The sequence below is a fragment of the Furipterus horrens genome, unplaced genomic scaffold (assembly GCF_987537825.1).
Source record: "Furipterus horrens unplaced genomic scaffold, mFurHor1.1.pri manual_scaffold_2, whole genome shotgun sequence".
NCBI classification, from domain to species: domain Eukaryota; kingdom Metazoa; phylum Chordata; class Mammalia; order Chiroptera; family Furipteridae; genus Furipterus; species Furipterus horrens.
Window position 1 is genome coordinate 11,167,550 of NW_028327172.1, and position 19,443 is coordinate 11,186,992.

Sequence of the window (19,443 nt, forward strand, 5' to 3'; positions counted from 1 at the left end):
AATGGAGTGTTGCTCTATGCTCCGATGAAGCTGGACCTCGAAGACATAATGCTAAGTGAAATAAGCCAGATACCAAAGCACACATTTTGTATGGTTCCACGCATATGAAACACATAGAACAGGCAAATTCTTAGAAACAGAAAGCAAATTGGTGACTGCCAAGAGCTTTTGGGGGTGGGAGGTGGGGGGAGGGAGAATAGGGAATGACTGCTAATGAGTGTGGGGTTTCCTTTAGGGGTGATGAAAATATTCTGGAACTACAATTCTGAATCTAAAAACAACTAAATTTGTATACTTTAAAAGAGTGAATTATGGTATGTGAATTATATCTCAGTCAAGCTGTTATTTTTTAAATGGTCATCAGAAAACATAACAAAATAAAATGATTAATATTTACAATATGAAAATAAAGTCCTCCCATGATGCCTCATTCTCTACAAGACAGAGTCTAAATCCGGCAGGCACGGGAGACCTTCAAGTCCCGAGCTGACCTGACACAGACACTCTGAATTTGCCAGATGTGACCCCCTCGCTGTACAGAAATGAGTCTTCCCAACTACAGGCCTGGGCTCCCAACACTCACCCCCCAAACAACAGCCAAGGGCACTGGCTTGGCCTTACTTCTCTGCCTCAGCTCTTGGCTGTTAGTCTGAAGCCTGCACTGTCTGTGCCTTGAAACTGTGTCCCGCTAGCTCATCTTATCTCTCCAGCTAAACCGGAACCTCCTAAAGGAAAGATACCTGGACTGGCCTATTTTCCTCCTCTTCTATCCCCATGCCTCCGGCCACCGTTGCATCAATACCAACAGCAGGATCCCCAGAACTTCCTGTGCGCTAAATGCTTATTAGCACAGTGTTTCCTTTATATCCTGACCTCTGCGGGCACTATCAGACTGATTTACAGGTGGGGAAACAAAGGCAGGTGGTGAAGGAGAGGATGGAGGGAGAGGGAGAAACCTGCTCAACGTCACAATGCAACAGGCGAAGCTGGGATTTGAACTCAATTTTCTCTTCCCTCTGTGCTAGCACCTGCTGCCACTTCTAATCTGTAATCATGAAGGTCTGATACCTAGCAAGCGCTCAGTAAAATTCCATTCTGCAAATGTCTGCCCAACCATCACATGATTTGAGTTTGAAACTAGAGATAGGAGAGCAGGCTCCCCTAAAATCAGCTCTAAAAATGAAGTAAATACACCTGATTATCTCTGCAGTCAGGTAATACACAACTAGGCCCAGCTGGCTGCTGGCCGCACTGAGCATTTTTCTAAGTGCCACCAAACAAATGCCAGTTGCAGCACAAAACACAGACAGTGACTTGACATTTTCCTGAGCATAAAACAATAATAGTGATGATGAATATTTTAAAAGATCACACAAAACACAGGTATTCTATGAGTCACTTGCAGTGAAAAAGGCAGTGTAAGGCAGTCACCACACAACCAAGCCGTCATGTCTGCAAATGTAAATATTAAACGAAAATCTGTTTTTAAAAAATGGTAACACCCAGTGCCGACGTGGGCGTAATAAAACAGGCAGTCTCATACATTCTAATGGCAATGTAAAGAATGCCCCCCTTTCGGAAAGTCATTGAGTCAGTCGTGTTAAAGATTATAAAGGTGCCTGGAAGTTAATCCGGAAGAAATAATGGTGTGAAAACATTTCATTCCTGTGCTACTTAAAACCATGAAAAATTGGCTCCTGCTTAAATCTCTAAATAAGAAAAAGGGTAAGTGAATTACAGTGCATCCACTCCATACAGTATCCTGCAGCTATTAAGAACTATGGTTATATATATCACCGTGGGGAAAAAAAGTTTTATTCATTCAGCCATTTGTCATTAAAGGATCTAAACCCAACTGTCCCTGCTCTGTGATCACAATTATTTTAAAGAAGAAGCCACCTACAACAAATCCTAACTGTCACTACTTTAAGATTATAATAGTTCTGTGACAAAGGATGACTTTTCTTCACTTCTCTAGTTTTTAAATTTCTTTTAATGTTGTCATACCACTCTGATATAATTAGAAAAAAGTAAATTTTTTTTTAAAAATTCATTTTGAAGCCCACTCGGTCTCATATCGACACGGAGTCCTGCCCACCCCAAAATAAAGCAGCCACTTCAATGTGGCTTTGGTTGTTCACGTTTCCTTCCATTTATCCACACAGGGCAAATGCTCCCAGAAATGCCCCAGCCAGGGGACAGCCACCACAGGCCCATCGCAGTCACAAATCCCCAACTCCCATTAAAATGATCATAACCAAGAAAGATGCCCAGGTAGCCGGGCTGGAAAAGGAAGACTTGATGAGTTGGGGAAGATAGGACTGGAAATTATTGTTTTAATTTTTTTTATTGGTCATAATCACAATGCCTGGCACAAAGTAGATGCTCAGTAAATATTGGAGGTGGACCGTTTTTTAAAATGGGAAAATGCACTGATTTGCCCACACTCCGTGAGCACCGGGCTCAGCCTCAGCCTGCAGGTGGCTCTCCCTGAGGCCCTGTCAACAGAGGCTGTGTTTGGAAGTGAGCCCCACCAGCAGGAAATTGGTACTTTTGTCACCAACTTGAGAACAAAACAGTAAGAAGACTTAAATGTCACAGTGAGAGTAAAGGTCAAAGGGAGAGGAAGAGGAACTAGCCTGTACTGAGTGCCTGACGCCACCACCTGTTCCGAGACCACTGGGCCCGATTTCATGAATTCCCAACACCTTGATTCTAGAACCAAGTTGCCAAAGCTTGAACCCAGTTTCCTCCACTGATCAGCTGTGTGACCTCAGGCCAGTTGCTTAACCTAACCTCTCTCTCTCTCCTTTTCCTCTCCCTCATTAGGTGGTCGTGAGGATTCACTCAGGCAAAACACAAAAAGCACTTGGCACAGTGCCCGGCACACAGAAAGCCTTCAGTGACAGCTAGTCATTAGTGTTGTCATTCCATTTTGCAGAGAAAACCTGGGTCTCAGAGAGGTTCAGTAACCTCCCAAGATCACACAGCTGATAAGAGCAGTGCTGGGATTCAATCTCAAGTCCAAAGGACTTTCGAAGCTGCGCTATTTTTACTAGAGCAAGCTAAACCCCATCCCCATGGATTACTGTGATCCCTCCGATCCTCCCAAACACATCCATACACACAACACACACACACACACACACACATATTTAGGGTAGCGGTGGCAAAAGGTAAAAACATTATGAGATCATTGGAACCAACATGGGACTGAGAGTCAGCAACCCAGAATTCTATTCGATTGTAACTTGGGGATAATAACAGCTCCATGTCATGACCTTCAACTCGTCCCTCTGACAAACATTATTTTGAGGCAGACTCTGTCCTAGGCTTGAGGGATGGAGCAGAGAAGCAGACAGACAGTGTCCCTACCTCCTGCAGTTACTACACCAGGGGGCAGGGAATCAGAAACAGTCAATTAATAAGACAGTTTCAGATGGTGATAAGGATGGAGGAAATGAAGCAGGATAATGGGATCGGGTCTGGGGCAGAGCCAGGAGGATCTGGGGGAGAACGCAGCAGAAAGAGCCCCCAAGGGAGAGAGGGCAGTGCCAGTGTCCACCATAACACAGCCAGCGTGACAGTGCAGCGGGGGTACGGGACTGGATTAAGTCAGAGGGGGGTGGGGCCTGGTGATCCGATCCGATCCGATCCCAGGTGGAGGCCCTTGCAGGCCACCATCTGGAATTATCCAAGTGCAGTGTGAAGCCACAGAGGGTTTTTAAGCAGTGGAATCACACAACTTCGTGGGACAAGAAGAATCTCGGCATAAAAGTAAAAGCGCCTGGCAAAGGGCTGGCACTTCATAAGGGGCTTTTCCCCTGGTTTCCTTTCTCCTCGTGCTACTAACTCCACATAACTCTGGATAATTGTGCCCTTTCTGGGCCTGTTTCCAAAAAAAGATTTCACCTCAGTGGTTCTCAACTCTGGCTACACATTAACCTCACATGAGGCACTTCGGGACATTATCATAAAACAGCAATGCAGGGGCTGGTGTGTGCCGCCGGTCAGGCATGGGGGCCTATGGTCGGCATCTTCTAAAAGCTCCCTGAGGCGGCCACAGTTGAGAAGAGCCCCTCTAAATGGGGCTTCAAAGGCCCTCTCCCCCTCAGAGGGGGTCAGCACTCACTAGGAGAGGGGCCCAAAGACAGAGCACGCTGCCTTTTCGGACAGCAAGTTCCTCCATGCTGAAGACAGTCAAGCAAAAACCACTTTCTCAGGGATGACGCTCTTCAAAGATCCCTTCCCAAAGAGATGTCTGTGGTTTTATGTGTTGCTGGGTGACCCTCCGGTAAGCAAAGTCACAGGCCTCCATGCCATCAGCTGGAACCCAAAAGAGCAAATAAACAGCATGTGTGTCACCCCACCCCTTGCCTTTCTTGTGTCCCAGGCAGACATCACTCATTGACCCCAGCACCCTCTCCTGCTAGCGAGGCCATCCCCAGTGGTCCGAGGACCTCATCTCCATAGGGCCCGAGCCACCCCTACCGATCACTTGAGGATGGACACAGACTGGAACCCACTGGCCCTCCCTAGCCTAACAGCCCCAGGTCCTTTCTCACTCTGACATTCTTGGGGGAGATGATCCCTTTCATCTTCTTACTAGCAATGATTAACTACTCACAGCAGGGAGATCACACATTCTATCCCTAAGGGCGGATTTGGCTTTATATCCTAAACTTCAGACTTTGTCCTCCCCAGGTGACGTCCCCCCCAAACATTTACTGACCAGGGCCTGAGGTAGGCTGGGTGACTAGGTCATGCGGTTCTATTCCTGGCGTGGCTCATCCAAGCACTAGCCCCGCGTGACCGCCGACCATTGAAACAATAACAGTGACAGCAGCTGGCATTTAGGAAGCACTTTCTGTATGCCAGGCACCATGCTGCGGCTTCCCATACATTTTCTCAATGAATGTTGATCACGATCCTCTGACGTGTTTATTTATCCTCATTTGGCACACGAGAAAATTCAGGTTTGAAAGCTCCCGAGTTGCTGTGGATCACAAAGCAGGAGAAGCGAGATTCGGGGAAGAGCCACAGCCCTGGCGCTGGGCAAGTCCCTTCACCTCTCTGTGCCTCTTCCCTAAAATGGATGTGACCGTTGTCAGGATGAAATGAGAGCCCAGCACACAGTGTGTGGTGGCCCAGCAGACATCTCAGGATAACTGGTTGGACCTGGGCAGGTGAGCAGACACTGAGCTGGGAGTCCTTTCCTGGCTTCACCAAGGGATGTGTTCCTGAAAAGCTGTGTGGACAGCAGGAAGTCGCCGCATCACCCTTGCAGGGGGTTTCTTGGGTTTCCTCTCCTGCTTCATCCTGCTGGTCTCCCTGGTCTCCCCATCCTTGAAGGCATTATCTCTAGGTTTCTGCCCTGGAGCTGGCTCTACACTCTCTAAAAGCTGAAAACTACTCCAGGGAGCTGCTGGGAGGGGGAACTTGGCAGTGAATCTCTTTGTAATGGGATCTCCCTTTGCTGGGTCTATCCCTTGTGTGGAACTTGGCACACTTGGCTTGGAGGCTCCTAATGAACACTGAGCCATTCCCTCAACTTCACATGGCCTGGCCCAGAGCTTAGCACCGCACATATCACATTAACACTGGCTTCCTTTCCCGGCCGGGCAGACTGAGGAAACTGGCAGCTACTCCCACTTTGGGGAGGCGGAATCCCAGGCTGATAGCACAGGGGGAAACGTGGCCCAGGAACCCCACTGGGTGCCGAGACTCCCAGCACAGTGCTCACTTGACCATAGCATCCCTACCAAGCGCTTACTGAACAAGCGGGGAACCGGATGTGAATCCTCTTTTGAGACCCAGCCACCTAGATAATTGTCACATCTGTAAATGCTCCTGTTAGTTTAGACCTACAGTCCCACTGCGAGGAAGTCGGTTACCAGCATGATCACATGGGGGTGGAAGGAAAGCCAGCCCCACTAGGAAGCCCACCAGAGCACAGACAATGAAAGTCTTTATCCTTAAGTCAAAACAGGCATTGCCTAAAGCAACCATTAGCAATCAGGGTGCTTTCCCCTGATGGGACATTTGGCAAATCCAGAGACATTTTCAGTTGTCACAAGTGAGAGGTGGAAGATGCTTCTGACGTCTAGCAAACAAAGGCCAAGGAGGCTGCTTGACATCCCACAGTGCACAGGGCAGCCCCCAACACGACAAATTATCGGGCCCCAAACGTCAATAGTGCTGAGGTTGAGAAACCCTGGTCTAAAAAAGAGAAACTGTCCCACTCACCCCAATCCCACTGTCACACAGCCGCAGAGTCTAAATGCCTTGTGTGTGCAACTTCCAAAAGAAATCAAACTCTGTGGTCAGAGAGAGACAGAGGGTCTGAGTCTTACCCCCTGCCTACCACATTCTTTCTTTTCTTTGTTCGTGTTTACTAATGTTTAGTATGTGCTGGTTTTATGTACTTCCGAGAACTGAGTCACATTGTCACCATATCTTACAGATAAGAACTCTGAGGCACAGAGAGGTTTATCAACATAGTCAAGGTAATACCAGGAATTCCCACCCAGGCATCTGGCTCCAGAACCCGAGTTTTTAACCATTGCATTAAACTACCCCTCAGTCCCATGAACAAGCCCAGAATGAATACGGTCACCGAAGGTGACTTCCTGCTGGCTGATGTCTACCATCATAGGGACAGACTCCCAGCAGCCAGATACGATGAAGCCGAAGAGGAGATTATGATTGATTTTAGAGACGCCCAGGTCTGAGCTATGAAAATAATTTCACATCAGGTCTAAACTATCATGAGAATGCAGGGTCAGAGAATAAGGGGAAAGGAAGTCTCTGGCGGAGCGGTTTGCAGGACGAGAGGAGTTTGAGGACTGGGTGCAGGCATGAAGCCAGATGACGGGCGTTTGGTGACGGACGAGGCCAAGCTCTAGGTAGCAGGGTCAGTATGGCAACTTAAAGAGACAGCGAGGTGGGCAGTGCTAGATTGAAAAGATGTGCTTGCTGTTTCTTTAATAATTCCTGCCTGAAGGACTCGAGGGGTTGAAATGGCCTCACCGGCTGGGAGAAAAGGCAGGCGAGGCTACTGTTCTTTCCAGAAGAGGCTGGTTTGGGCAATGGGATCTCCGTTGAGATCTCCATTCTGGCTTAAGGAGCATTACTCTCTGAGAGACAGCGATGACTCAAAGGGAGTGTGTAAGAGCTGCCCCTGCTGCACATCCCCTACAATTTCTCTTTGCACAGTAGGAGTTGGTGATCATTTTATTTTTTTTAATGATTTTATTTATTTCTTTTTAGAGAGAGGGGAAGGGAAGGAGAGAAACATTGATGTGTGAGAGAAACATAGATCAGTTGCCTCTCACACGCCCCCAACCGGGGACCTGGCCCACAACCCAGGCATGTGCCCTGACTGAATAGAACCAGCGACCTTTCGGCTCACAGGCAGCGTTCAACCCACTGAGCCACACCGGCCAGGGCCGTGATCACTTTGGACAGCACATCACCTGGGCACCAGGCTGGCAAAAGTCGCTTGACCTCCTTCAGAGCTGGTCTCCTCAAATCTGGGGCACATGGCAACTGCCGCCCCTCCGTCTGGAGGTGTGTTAATGAACAGGGGTGAGTTGGGAGCAAGCAATTAAGAGCCCACCTACTAAATGCCACAATCTAGACACACCTTCTCTCACTTAACCCCAATAACTGTGGTCTGGCAATTACATGGTACCTCAGTACTCGTCGTTCATTCGTTCCGGAACTCCTGACGAGTGCTGCAACCGACAAATACCAAACGAACTTTTTCCATAAGAAATTTCTTCTTGCGGGGCGGCATTGTGCCGCATACAAGTTCTAGCAAGCGTGACACGTCCCGAGCAAGCGCCGAGAGCAGAAACATTGTTTTCTCGTCGAAATGCGACAAGTCCCAGGTTTGACGAGGCCTGGAGCTGACGAGTACAGAGGGCGGGCTGGAGGACCCATCTTCCAGATGACACACCAGGTCCCAAGGTGCTGACACCCTGGGCAGATTCAAGGTCAAGGCTGTAGGAGAAGGGCGTGGCTTTGGGTCCAAGCTTCTCCTGGCCCCAGAGCCCGTGCCCGTCCCCATGCTGCTCTTCCAACGGGACACCCCGAACTCACGTCATCCGTGCCCGATTTCAAACTCTGTGAGGTCCAAGTTTGCTCGCAGCAGGAAGGCCAAGACCCCCAACAAAATGCAATGAGGTCATGCATTTGTTTCAGGCGGCTTTTACCACTTACGGCTCCAGGTTCTAAAATCCACAGCCAAGAAATTCTTCTCTTCTGTAGCTTTAGGAAGCATGTACTCCAGCCCCCGATGTCATGGCTCTGAGCAGCAAATGTCCATGTGCCCCTCCTTCCACAGGAAGATGACTCTCCCACCTGTGAGAATGGCCCTCAAGTCTAGCTGTCCTCCCGAGAGACTCACACGCCCTGGCCCACGTGGGCCACCCATTCCAGCTTCCTGTGCCCCCACGGAAACCCACCACTAGCTGAGCGGGGTTCTAGCCCAGTGTGTGGTCATGAATCAGATTATAACTCTCTGGGCCTCAGTTTCCTTCCCTGTACCTACCTCATAGGATTACATGAATTAATAGGCACCAAGTGTTGATAAATATTCAACCTATGGTAGCGGCCCTTATTTTTACCATCTCCATTTATCCTAAGACAATCATCGGAGATGTGTTCAGAGACTTCGTCACGAAGTCATCTTTACAGTGTTCACCATAGCAAAAACTCTCAGAAGACTAATGAAAGAATGAATGAGGTAAGTCAAGGTGGCTCCATATATTGCAACAAGATGCAACAGCGAACAGTTACAGAAGAGAAGAACATTTACGGGCAAGGGAAATGTTTGCAACATATTGTCTCTACTTTACAAACTGCCCCTGAGAAATGTAAAGAGAGAAAACTCACCACCACCACCCGGGGTCTGCAGGATAGAAATTGTTTTGTTGCTGCCTGTATATTTGCTGAAAAAATTCTGAAGGCAAATTTAGTATCTAATCTTTAATATGCCCATGTTTGTTTGTTTTAAAAAACAATTTTTTTTTTCAAAAAACTCCAGTGAGTAACAGCGAGGCTACAGGAAGAAGCCTCAGGTTCATACTGGGGTGTCCCTAGGGATGTATCGACCACAATTTTTTTTATTAGGTAAAAAGTGTAGGTTACAAAGTATGTGTAGGACATAACACTGTCTTATTATAGACAGAACATGCATTTTAAAATAAAGACAAAGATCACCCATCAAAATGGGGGACTTAGAGATTACAGGTAGTTTTGCTTTCTTTTATTTATTTTTCAAAATTTTTATATTAAAAAAAAAAAAAAAAAAGCCTGAACTAACTCAAAAGGGAACAGAATCAAGCTCCAGCCAACTGGGCTAACAGCCCCTGACAGGACGTCAGTGTGAGTCCTATGCAGATCAGGGGGACTGGAGGGAGGGCAGCAGGTCCTGGAGCCGGAAGAGTCTGGGCTGTGAGTCAGTCCCCTGCTTACCAGATGGGGAGTGACCCCCTCAGCGCCTCAGCTCCCCTCAGGTGCTCCTGACTTCTCATTCCAAGTACGCAACACAGGGGACAGTACCGGAGAACACAGAGCAGACCCAGAAGCTGTCCTCCTGGGGCAGTTCCCTGAAGATTCCAGAAGGGCAGCTATGTAAGGGCAGGCCTCCTGGGCTTCCATCCACCCACGCCCTTCCTAAGGGACCGCTCCAGAAGCTGGCCCTTCCTGCACCAGTGGCTGCATGACAGTTTTCAGCTACCTATGGGGACAGTGACGATGCATAATTGGGACTTTATATTGGTTTTCACTCTCTCTGGAAATAGAACCCATGGCCACCCCCCACCCTGCACCTTCCACCACTCCGTTCCCTATAAATAGTGGCTTCCAGGGGTTTTGGGGGCAATGACTGAACCCATGAAAAGAAATTCATTTTCTATGGAATTCAGTACACTCATACACATACATTACATGTGTGTATATAACAGAAAAAAGTTTCATGACACAATACTTATTCTTCCTACTAGAAGTAAATGCTGCTATTTTCTATTCTATCCCTCCCCAAAGCTGATCATAACTCACTAAGTTGATTTTTTTACGACCCGCCGTTTTAAATACACTGCTTTACAGCATGCAAGTCTATGATTTAGTTTTCCAAACTTCACTTTAAAAGCACATTTTTTGAAGCATATTAGGTGGAACTATACACACTAGTCAAAGTACCAAACACAATAATGTTCAACCTAATGATATGTATGAGCCAAACTAGGGTACTCAGCGGTCCCATCTGCCCCCTGTAAGCTAATTCAGCACTTGAGTGATGTTCAAAACTGGACAACACTGTGAAAGCACATTATTACTGTGCAAAAGACAAGTCACTTAGAGCCGGTCTGAGCCACACCTTCGGGGGAATAACGATGACAAACACGGGGATGCTGTGAGGACAGAACGAACTCATATACGTTGACGGGCCTGTAAACTATAAGGCAAAAATCGTTCTTCTTTACTTCCCTGAAGTAGTAAATTATGCCAGTGTCCCAGCAAAGTTAAGATAATGAAACAACAGCCAACATCTTTGAGGTTTGCTCCGTGGTAAGATCTTGTTATGCAGGTTGATTTACTCCTCAAGGACCCCGTGAGGTGGGTATTCTTGTCCGCCTCTTCCAGATGAAAACAGACCAGGCTCCTGGCATTAGAAGAGCCGGCCCAAGGCCACACGGCCAGCAAGTGCGGGAATCAGGTCTGTCTGCCTCCGGCACAGGTGCGCTCAGCCCCAGGCTGCGACCTCCCACTGCACCCACAACCACCCCCACAGAGCTCCACCTCCGGGCCCCAGGAACAGGGTCACCAGAGCGGTCCACTCTCAGTGAGAAAGGAAGAACCGCCGTGACACAAGGGCAGGAAAAGGAGGTGGCCGCTCAGCCAGCAGCAGGAAATGCAGGATCACCTTGCTGCCATGGAAACAGGTGGTACAGTCAGCAGCCTCCCCCGGCCTCCCATCCCCAGCAATTAGAGCCAAGGAGTATGCCTTTCAACTTTCACTTGTTGGCATAAATACTCCCCTTAGCCCTACACAAAATGTACCCAGAGACAGGAGGTGGCCACAGCCAAGCTGGCCAGGTCACAAGAAAAATAAAAGTACTTAAGCCAATGCAAGAAGGACCCTGTTTTTGGTAGGTTTCTTTTTTGGGGGGGTGGGGGGGCAGGGTGGTTAAGAAAAAAAACAAAAGAAAAAAACATGATCAGTATCTCTGTTGTCCTTTAGGGCAAGAACCACACTGGCCACTCTTCAGCCACATCTCTTAGTCATTTATTAATTCATTTATATTCACTTGTCAAAAAATAAATATAACTTAACTTGTGCTAGCAGGAAGCCTCTACTGATCCCTATTATATATTTTAATACATACATATATGTGTATGCATGTACACAATCCATTGTGGATTTAATCTCCTATATCCAATTTACAAGATTTTGTACCACAATTTTGACAAGTTATAAGTATGGCCTTTTGCCCTAATTTTAAAATGCAATGCTTGAGTAAATGCAATATTTTGTAAGTTGTTCTGATATTTCTATATCCATTTACAAAGAACTTTAACATAATGTGACCTCGCTTATCTAACGACCGTGTGTGAGAGAAAATACTATTATTATTAGCATTTTAGAGATGCGAACAGCAAGGACCAGAAAAGTTAAGGCACCTGTCCAAGATCACACAGCTAGTCAGGTCTTAGAGCCAGCATCCCAACCAGGCTGCTTGGCTCCAAGAACTATACTCTCTTCACCATCCAGGGCTTTTGTTTATCTGTGTCCCTAAGGAACAAAGGTGGCATCTAAAATAGCTGGAAATATATATATTTGCAACACAAATGGACCCAAAACACTAACTTCCTCAATACCAAAGAGCTTGTACAAATCAACAACAGGCAATCTCCCCATCACTCACCACCGTCTCTCATTCTCTCCCCCTCTCACAGGGGTTAACCAAAAAAAAAAAAAAAAAAAAAGGGAAGGAAGAAATGCAAATGACCCAAAACAAAGGGGAAAGTGCACAACTCAAAATTATAAATATAAATAAAAGCAACAGGATACAATTTATCACCTCAAAATTTAACAATCCTCAATTCACCTGATGGTACTGAGAAACAAACACTGTCCAAACCTAGGTACAAACAACATTTCTGGAGGACAACTTCACAACACTTATCAAAATTGTAAATGCATACACCCTCTGACCCAGCAACCCTAAAGTCAAACATTTACCCTATGAGCATCCTTATGAAGGTTACAACGAAATATGCACCAAAGACATTCTCTGAAGCATGGTTTATAAGGGGAGGGGGGAGAGACTAAAAATAACGGAAGTGTTCATTGATTGAGGATTGGATGAACAGATTATGATTCATTCACACATTGTAATATTAGGCAGTCATTTTAAAAAATGAGTTAAAGCAATTAGTATAAATACGAAATCATCTTCAATATAACTAAGTAAATTAAAAGCCTAAGTAGAGTACAACGTATATACAATGTTTTTAGAAAGATGAACATAGATACTTGTCTACATTACATAGAAACATTTTTTTCCTAGAAGGAAAGCAAGACTGGGGGGGGGGGGGCGCATATCTTTAAAGAGGATGGATACTTTTGTAAGTTTTAGATTGTAGTGTTTTTAACCTGGGCTGCATGTGCTATTTTAGAGCTTCTTTGAAACCCCTGTAATTGGATACAAAATTGTAAATATGTTTATTTCTTTGGGGGAGAAGATCCTTCCCTTTTGCATACTCTGTAAGTGTCTCATACCTACCCCACCCCAGAAAGAGTAAGAACCACTGCATTACAGGCTCCAAACTGCTACTATCTTTTCATCTTCACTCACTCACTCAGAAGCCATGAAATAACAGTGGGCTGCAGCCAGCAGGGGCACCCAGAAAAACACCACCCCATTCCTGCCCTGCAGCAGAAGACGATGCGTGGCATAAAAACGACATTCTCTGCTCAAGCCTGAGAAAAGGCAACCGGTGCAGCTTCCCTGTAACAGGAAGAAGGAAAAGTGGAACTGAAAATTATTTGCATGTTTAAAATTAGACCTTCTGTGGGAGCTCACACTACGGTGCCTTCAAAATGCCTCCACCTGCCACCGCCTCAGCACCCCTCACCCAGGCGTTTACATGCCACGGAAACTCTGAGACAATGGGAAGACTGCAGCCTCACTAATAAGGAAGTAATAACCAATTTCCTACAGCTCCCGTCCTCCGGGGGTCACCAGAAATGCCAATGGAAAGCCAGCCCTAAGAGACGGGGACAAAAATTGCTATGGCCGTTCCCTGGCCTGAGGTTGCCCCTGCTCCAGGGATCTCCGCAGAGACCCTCTGGCCCTCTCTTTGTCATCTCTGCCCCTTCCCTGGCAAATCCTGGGCCAGCCCTTTCTCTGCAGGGGCAGCAAGGACATGGCCCCACCCACACAGCCTGTGGTCAGTTAGCTGGGGCATGGGGCTTCTGTCCCGCCCCCACGGCCTGGAAGAGTCCTGAAGGCAGGCTGCTTTTCTGGCTCAGCACCAAGGCCTCCCCTCGGAGCCCGTATTTCCCAGACCTCAGCAATGTGTCACCTGTACCGGTGCGCCAGAACCGCGCCATCCTTACATAATTATTTAACAATATGTTTCTGTAGATCCCCTTTTTATCCCATTTAAATAAATGTATTTGCTATGACACTACAAATAACCTCACTCTACCTATAAAATCCTGGGCTTGATAAGCGACTTACAAATTTTTTTTTCAATACCCCCTCCAAAAAATAAATAATTCTTTACAGTTAAAAAAATGTTTTGGGTCCTGGCAAGTGTGGTTCAGTTGTTTGGAGCATCATCCCATAGACCCAAAGGTCACAGGTTCAATTTCTGGTCAGGGCATGTACCCAGGCTGCAGGTTCAAGAAGAAAGTAACCACTCGATACCTCTCCCTCTCTATCTCTCTCTCTCTCTCTCTCTCCACGCCACCACCCCCCCAACCCAGCTCCCTCTCTGTCTAAAAGGTGAGGATTAAAAAAAATGTTTTGGACTGAGCTAGGTTCATTTTGCACAGCCCCGAGGAAACACTCTACAAAAAATGCTTAATAAGTAGTTCTTATACAAATTAATGATCTGAAGCCCTATTCTCCCCAAATAACAACAGCAGCCACAACTAGCAGTTGAATCGTGCCTTAGATTTTACACAGTAGTTCTTCTTCTTTTATTTGATCCTCTTAACCACCCTTTTTCCAAAAAACCTCCGCTGCCTTGCGGCATACCTCTTCAAGGGAAAGGCTAAGGGAGTAAACCCCGACAGAAAATCCGGAGCCGGAGTCCCTAAGGCGGTTTGACGTTGTAGTCAACACCGGCAACTCCTGCGGCGCACCTGAAGCCAAGCTGTATTGACTCCGTCTTTCCCTTGGACCCTTCAGCTGCGAAGAGAGGGGGGGTCTGCTGCATGGGCAACAGCAGACCCTCCATATCACCCTGCCCAGGCTCTGTAGCTTCAGCTTCACTGGAGAGGACACTCCAGCGTCATCGCAAGATGTCGATTCAACACGGGAGGAGACAGATACCGTGTCACTCCCGAGTCGGACTGCACAGCCATTCTCGGCGGTGCAGACAGACTCTTAAGAAGCTACACCATCGTCTCTCGAGACGGATGGCTGCCGACGACGACTAACCACCCTTTTTCCAGATAAGGAAATGAGGAGTCACATAGTTTAAGTGAATTTCCCGAGTTTATGCAGCTAGGAAGTGGCAGAGCCCGAAGTAGAACCCAGGTCTTCCCATTCCAGACCCTACTCTGTCTCAACTAAAGCAGGCTTGCTTGTAAACTGAGGCTCCCAAAGAAGCAGGAGCAAGAAAGAGGGTCCCTTGGTTGTCCATGTTACAAGTGGAGTCGATGCTACAGGGTTTAGGATGCAGAGAACCCAAAGTAACTCCCAGGCTGATCAGGGTTCAGGCCCTACAAGCCTGTCCCTCCCCACAGAAAGTCCCATCTCTTAGCTGTACACTGAAGACCTTCTCTGAAACACACGACTTCTCATAGCACAAGATAGTAACCTGGGGCCATGGAGACAGTAGGCTTGGCTCTGCCACCTATTACTGATGCATCTTTGGTAACTTCTGAACCTCAGTTTTCTCCCAGATAAAATGGGAACACGACAGCACCCACCTCTTACTATTTCAGAAATAATCAAATGAAGTAATGCATTAAAGCCCTTAGCACAGTGCCTGCCATGTGTAATGTTACCTGTTAATTACAATATTACCAACAAGCAGCATGATGTGAGAAGGGACATGCACAGAAAATTGCCTCTTACACTGCACTCAAAATAATTCCCTTGGCCGCACGGTGAATGAACTAAGAAGTAATTGCTGATGATGGCCTGGCTAAACCCAGGCCGACAGTCACTCTGCAGCTCTGCCTAGGCCTCAATCCCAAGCAAAAATTACTTTTAGGAGCTAAATAACCTCTTTGCTGACCAAAATTGCTCACTCGGGAGCCAGGATTCATTCTCCCAGCTAAGGAAAGCTTGGGTATTCCGCCGTTATCTTTATCGTGGGGCTGAACTTGAAGTCAGCTCAAAGTCACAGTCTAACCATAAACCAATTTGCTCTGTTTTCTTAAACTGTCTGCAAACAAAACATAACCATTTGGTTTTTCCATTGTTGTTCTGAAGCAAAACAAAAATATTTAAAGTCACCCATATGAGAATTTAACAAGCAATATAAAGAGGAGTCAAAATATTTTTCATACTCTGGATGAAGCAGGTAAGTAAGCAGGCTCAAGGATTAGCTATAATAGATAATAAACACAAACAGTTATTATTTCCCAGTAAACAAGAAAGCAAAGAAAAAGCAAACCCACAACACGATAAGACCAACAAAACAGCCATCAGTCACTGGCTTTTTTTTTTTTTTTTCTTTTTAAAGCAGCCCCCTATCGAGCTGATTTCACGAAGAATCTGTCAGGACTACACTTGTCAAAAGAAGGAGACAAGGGGGGACAAACTGCTTTGTCACACTACCTAAAACATACACACAAACCAAACTTAGTGTGCAAAAATGCTGCGAGAATGGGTGGAGTCAGACACTGCAACCAGCAAAGGCCTCCTGCTGGAATCATCTCCGGCCTGCCTTCCTGTCTTGGGAATAAGATGCCAGGGTCCAGGCTGCTTTTCCTGCCCTACTAAGCACGGAGACCTCCAGCACCTTAGCCTCCCAGCTTCCGCCCAGTCCTCATTCCTGCCCCACCACAACTTGTCCATTTTCTTAACCGGCTACAGCCGATTCCTTTTTGAAACACACACACACACACGCTATCCAAGCCCCACAAAAACCAATCCAATGTTAGGGAGGCAGTCAGATACCTTCGCCCACATTTCCTAAATGCACACGCTTTAGAAATCTCAACTATGACTTCTAATTTCAAATATGATTGGATGTTGAAAAAACCGTTTACAGCCACAGTTTCAGGAATACACGCAACGAGGTAGGGCAGTACCTACAGCTAAAGGTAAAAGCAAAGTGAAAATATGGCACACACAGAAAGCATCATGAGGCACAGGCAGGCGACACAGGTGACATTCTCGGCATCTCTACAGTCTTGCCAGGGGACCTCGGCCTGATCACTGTCTTGTCTGGGCCTCGATATCCTTATCTGAAAGAAATGAGGGGTTGGAGCTACCTTGAAAGACTGGTCCAGCTCAAAACTTCATTGATTCCCTGAAATATCCAATATCAAAATGAACTGCCAAATGGGGATTTGAAGGTGCTTTATCAGAGAACCTCTTAGATTTTCTATTTCATAACATATCAAAAAAATGAGAAATAGAGTCCTCTTGAGTTTCTGCAGAATAAATTAGAGTGGAAGGAAATATCTGAATAGGGGACAAGTGTGGAGTGGCACGCAACATACTATTGAATTACAAGAAAGGATTGGGCAAGAAATAAATTTTCCCAAGAATTTTTTCACTGATTCAAAGCACAGCTAACCACCACGACCGAAGCAATAATAATAATAATAATAATTAATGTAATATAATAAAATATACATATGCCAAATTAAACTTAAATAAGTGAAGATCAAGTACTTCCTTAGTATAAACGTTGGTGTAAGAGCTCTTCAATTATGAGGGTTTTTTTTTTTAATCTCATAGTCTACTCTCTACCAGCTTCCTTGCAGGAATAGGGAGAAAACAGTCACACACACACTGTACCTTCGCGATCTTCCCATCCGGACACTCTTTAATGTCTACAAAGCTCTTTCAGACATGGGTCAGGGGAAGCCCCCAATAATGCAGAGGGCAGGTGGTGGACACCCATCCTACCCACGCTGTTAACAGGACACAGGGGACTGAAGGTTCTTCCAGCCCCAGAGCCTGGCCCTGAGCTTCTTCTGACACCTGACCCAGTCCTCTCTGCAGGGGGTCACAAGAAGAGCCTGTTCCCAGCCTGCTCAGGGCAACTGTGAGGGGACATTAGCACTCAGAGCTCCTCCTCTGCCTGCCTGCTGGGCTGCACTGCTCCCCAAGGCTGATGTGCGTGAAAACTTTTCCCTGAAACCACGTTCTGTCCCCAGTCAATAACTCGCTTCCCAGGTTTCAGCCATCATCCCCTTAGAGCGCCTGTCTGTATAAGACAAGCAAGATCTCCGTGAACAAAACGCACAGCAGGGCATCAGCAGAGCCCTTTGCACTGCGGGTTCAACACCCGAGCAGGCTCCTAGAGGGCTGGGCGCTCTGCTCTTTCACTTCTCTCCGTCCAGTTCCCTCTGCGAAGTGGGCAGCCTCCCAGCGGCCCTGCCTCCCCCCCCCCTCGCCCCCCCAGTGGGAACAGCACCAGGGGAAACGGAGCTTTCAGAAAGCTCGGTCCCCAAAACGCCAGGCGCAGCATCATGTGAAAAGCGGAGCGAGGACACGCGGCGGAGGGGGGAGAGCCTGCGCTCCCCCAGCACCACGAAAGCCCCCCGGGAAGCGAGCGGCTTCCCCGGGAACAGGGCCGCCCGCAGGAGGGACCCCTGCGTGTCCCTTGCCCCGGGGTGCTAACTTTCCCCAGAAGCGGTGCCCTCGGCCCGGAGGCCCCGCGCCTCGCCCCCCGCCCGGCGACCCGGCCCCCGGCACTCGCCGCTGCCCTTCGGCCCAGCCCCTCGGGCCCTACAGGCCGGATCGGCCCCGCTCAGCGCCCGGCGCCCGCAGCACACACGCCCCCTCCGGCCGCCTCGGGCGGGCGAGCCGGGTCGGCAGACTGAACCAGCTGCGGGAAGGGCGGGTCGGAGACGGCCTGCAGTCCGCGGGGGCGTCGAAGGGGGGCTCCGGGCACCCCTGGATCGCGGAGCCCGCCGCCCGCCCTCTGGTGCCGGGCAGCCGGGTGACCGGCTCGGTCACCGGCCTGAGAGGCCGGCCGGCTCCCGCGAGCCCTCCAAGGGGGGTTCCGTAGGATCCGGCCCTCGTCCCCCCAACCCCCACCCGACCCTGCAGCGGGCACCACGGGCAGGTGCCGGGGATGCCAGTCTCGCCCCGCCCTGCCTCCCCCTCCCGGGCCCCAGGCCGCTCACCTGGCCCAGGCGACACAGCAGAAGCAGCGGCGGCAGCGCCCAGCGCAGCCCGGGCGAGCGCCGAGGTGGCCGCGCCTCCCGCGCCGCCGGCTTCATGCCCCGCGCGCTCTGGAACGTGCCCGGGCCGCGCGAGTCGGGCCCCGCCGTGCGCCCGAGCCGGGGCGCCCTGCTCGCCTCCTCCGGCCACCGCCTCCGCCTCCGCCTCCTCCAGCCGGTCCGCCTAGTCCCCGCTCCGCCCGCCCCGGGCTTCCCCGGGGACATGGCAGCAGCGGCGGCCCCACGGCTGGGCCCGGCGCGGCGGTCGCGGAGGGGACCCGTTCCTGGGCGCGCAGGAGCTTCGTGGGGCGGAGCGAGCGGCGCCCACCCCCCGTGCGCGGCGACGGGATCCCGGCTCCCGCGGCTCCGGCTGCTCCCACTGCCTCCTCTGCGCCTCATGCGGCTCCGGCTGCAGGGAGCCGCGGCGAGCGCTCCCGCCCTTTGCTCCCCTCCCCCTCTGAATATTCATCGCTTCCTCCCGCCCGGCCGGCCCGGCAGCGGCGGAGCCCCGCGGCCCCTCGCCGCCCTCCGCTGCAGCCCCCGCCCCCGCCCAGCCGGCCCGGCGGTGGGGAGGGGGCAGCGGCGCGCCCCGCGCGCGCCTTGGCTGCTCCCCTCCCGCGGACAGAGGAAGCGCCCCCCCTTGCCGCCTTCTCCGCCTGACCCTCCCACATTCCTGGGACGGGGGACCCGGGACGCGCGGCTCCGCTGCTCCGCGCCACGAGCCCGCACTCCTCGGAACCGGCGTCCAGCCTCGGTCCCGCTCCATGGCTCGGGGTTTGGGTCACCAGATGCTGACCGAAATCCCTACAGAGGCCACAGCCAGGCCCGCGTTTAGGCAGCAACCGGGT

At 49.3% G+C, this 19,443-nt stretch overlaps 1 protein-coding gene across 1 annotated transcript in view; it reads right to left on the reverse strand.

Moving 5' to 3' along the window:
- The window catches only part of PTPRJ (protein tyrosine phosphatase receptor type J), a 147,728-nt gene extending 128,908 nt beyond the window's left edge, over positions 1 to 18,820 (reverse strand). Inside the window, exon 1 of the mRNA XM_090267262.1 lies at positions 18,560 to 18,820. Within this exon, the coding sequence (XP_090123388.1) occupies positions 18,560 to 18,820 (261 nt within the window). The remainder of the gene's footprint in view (positions 1 to 18,559) is intronic.
- Between the last annotated feature and the right edge of the window lie 623 nt (positions 18,821 to 19,443).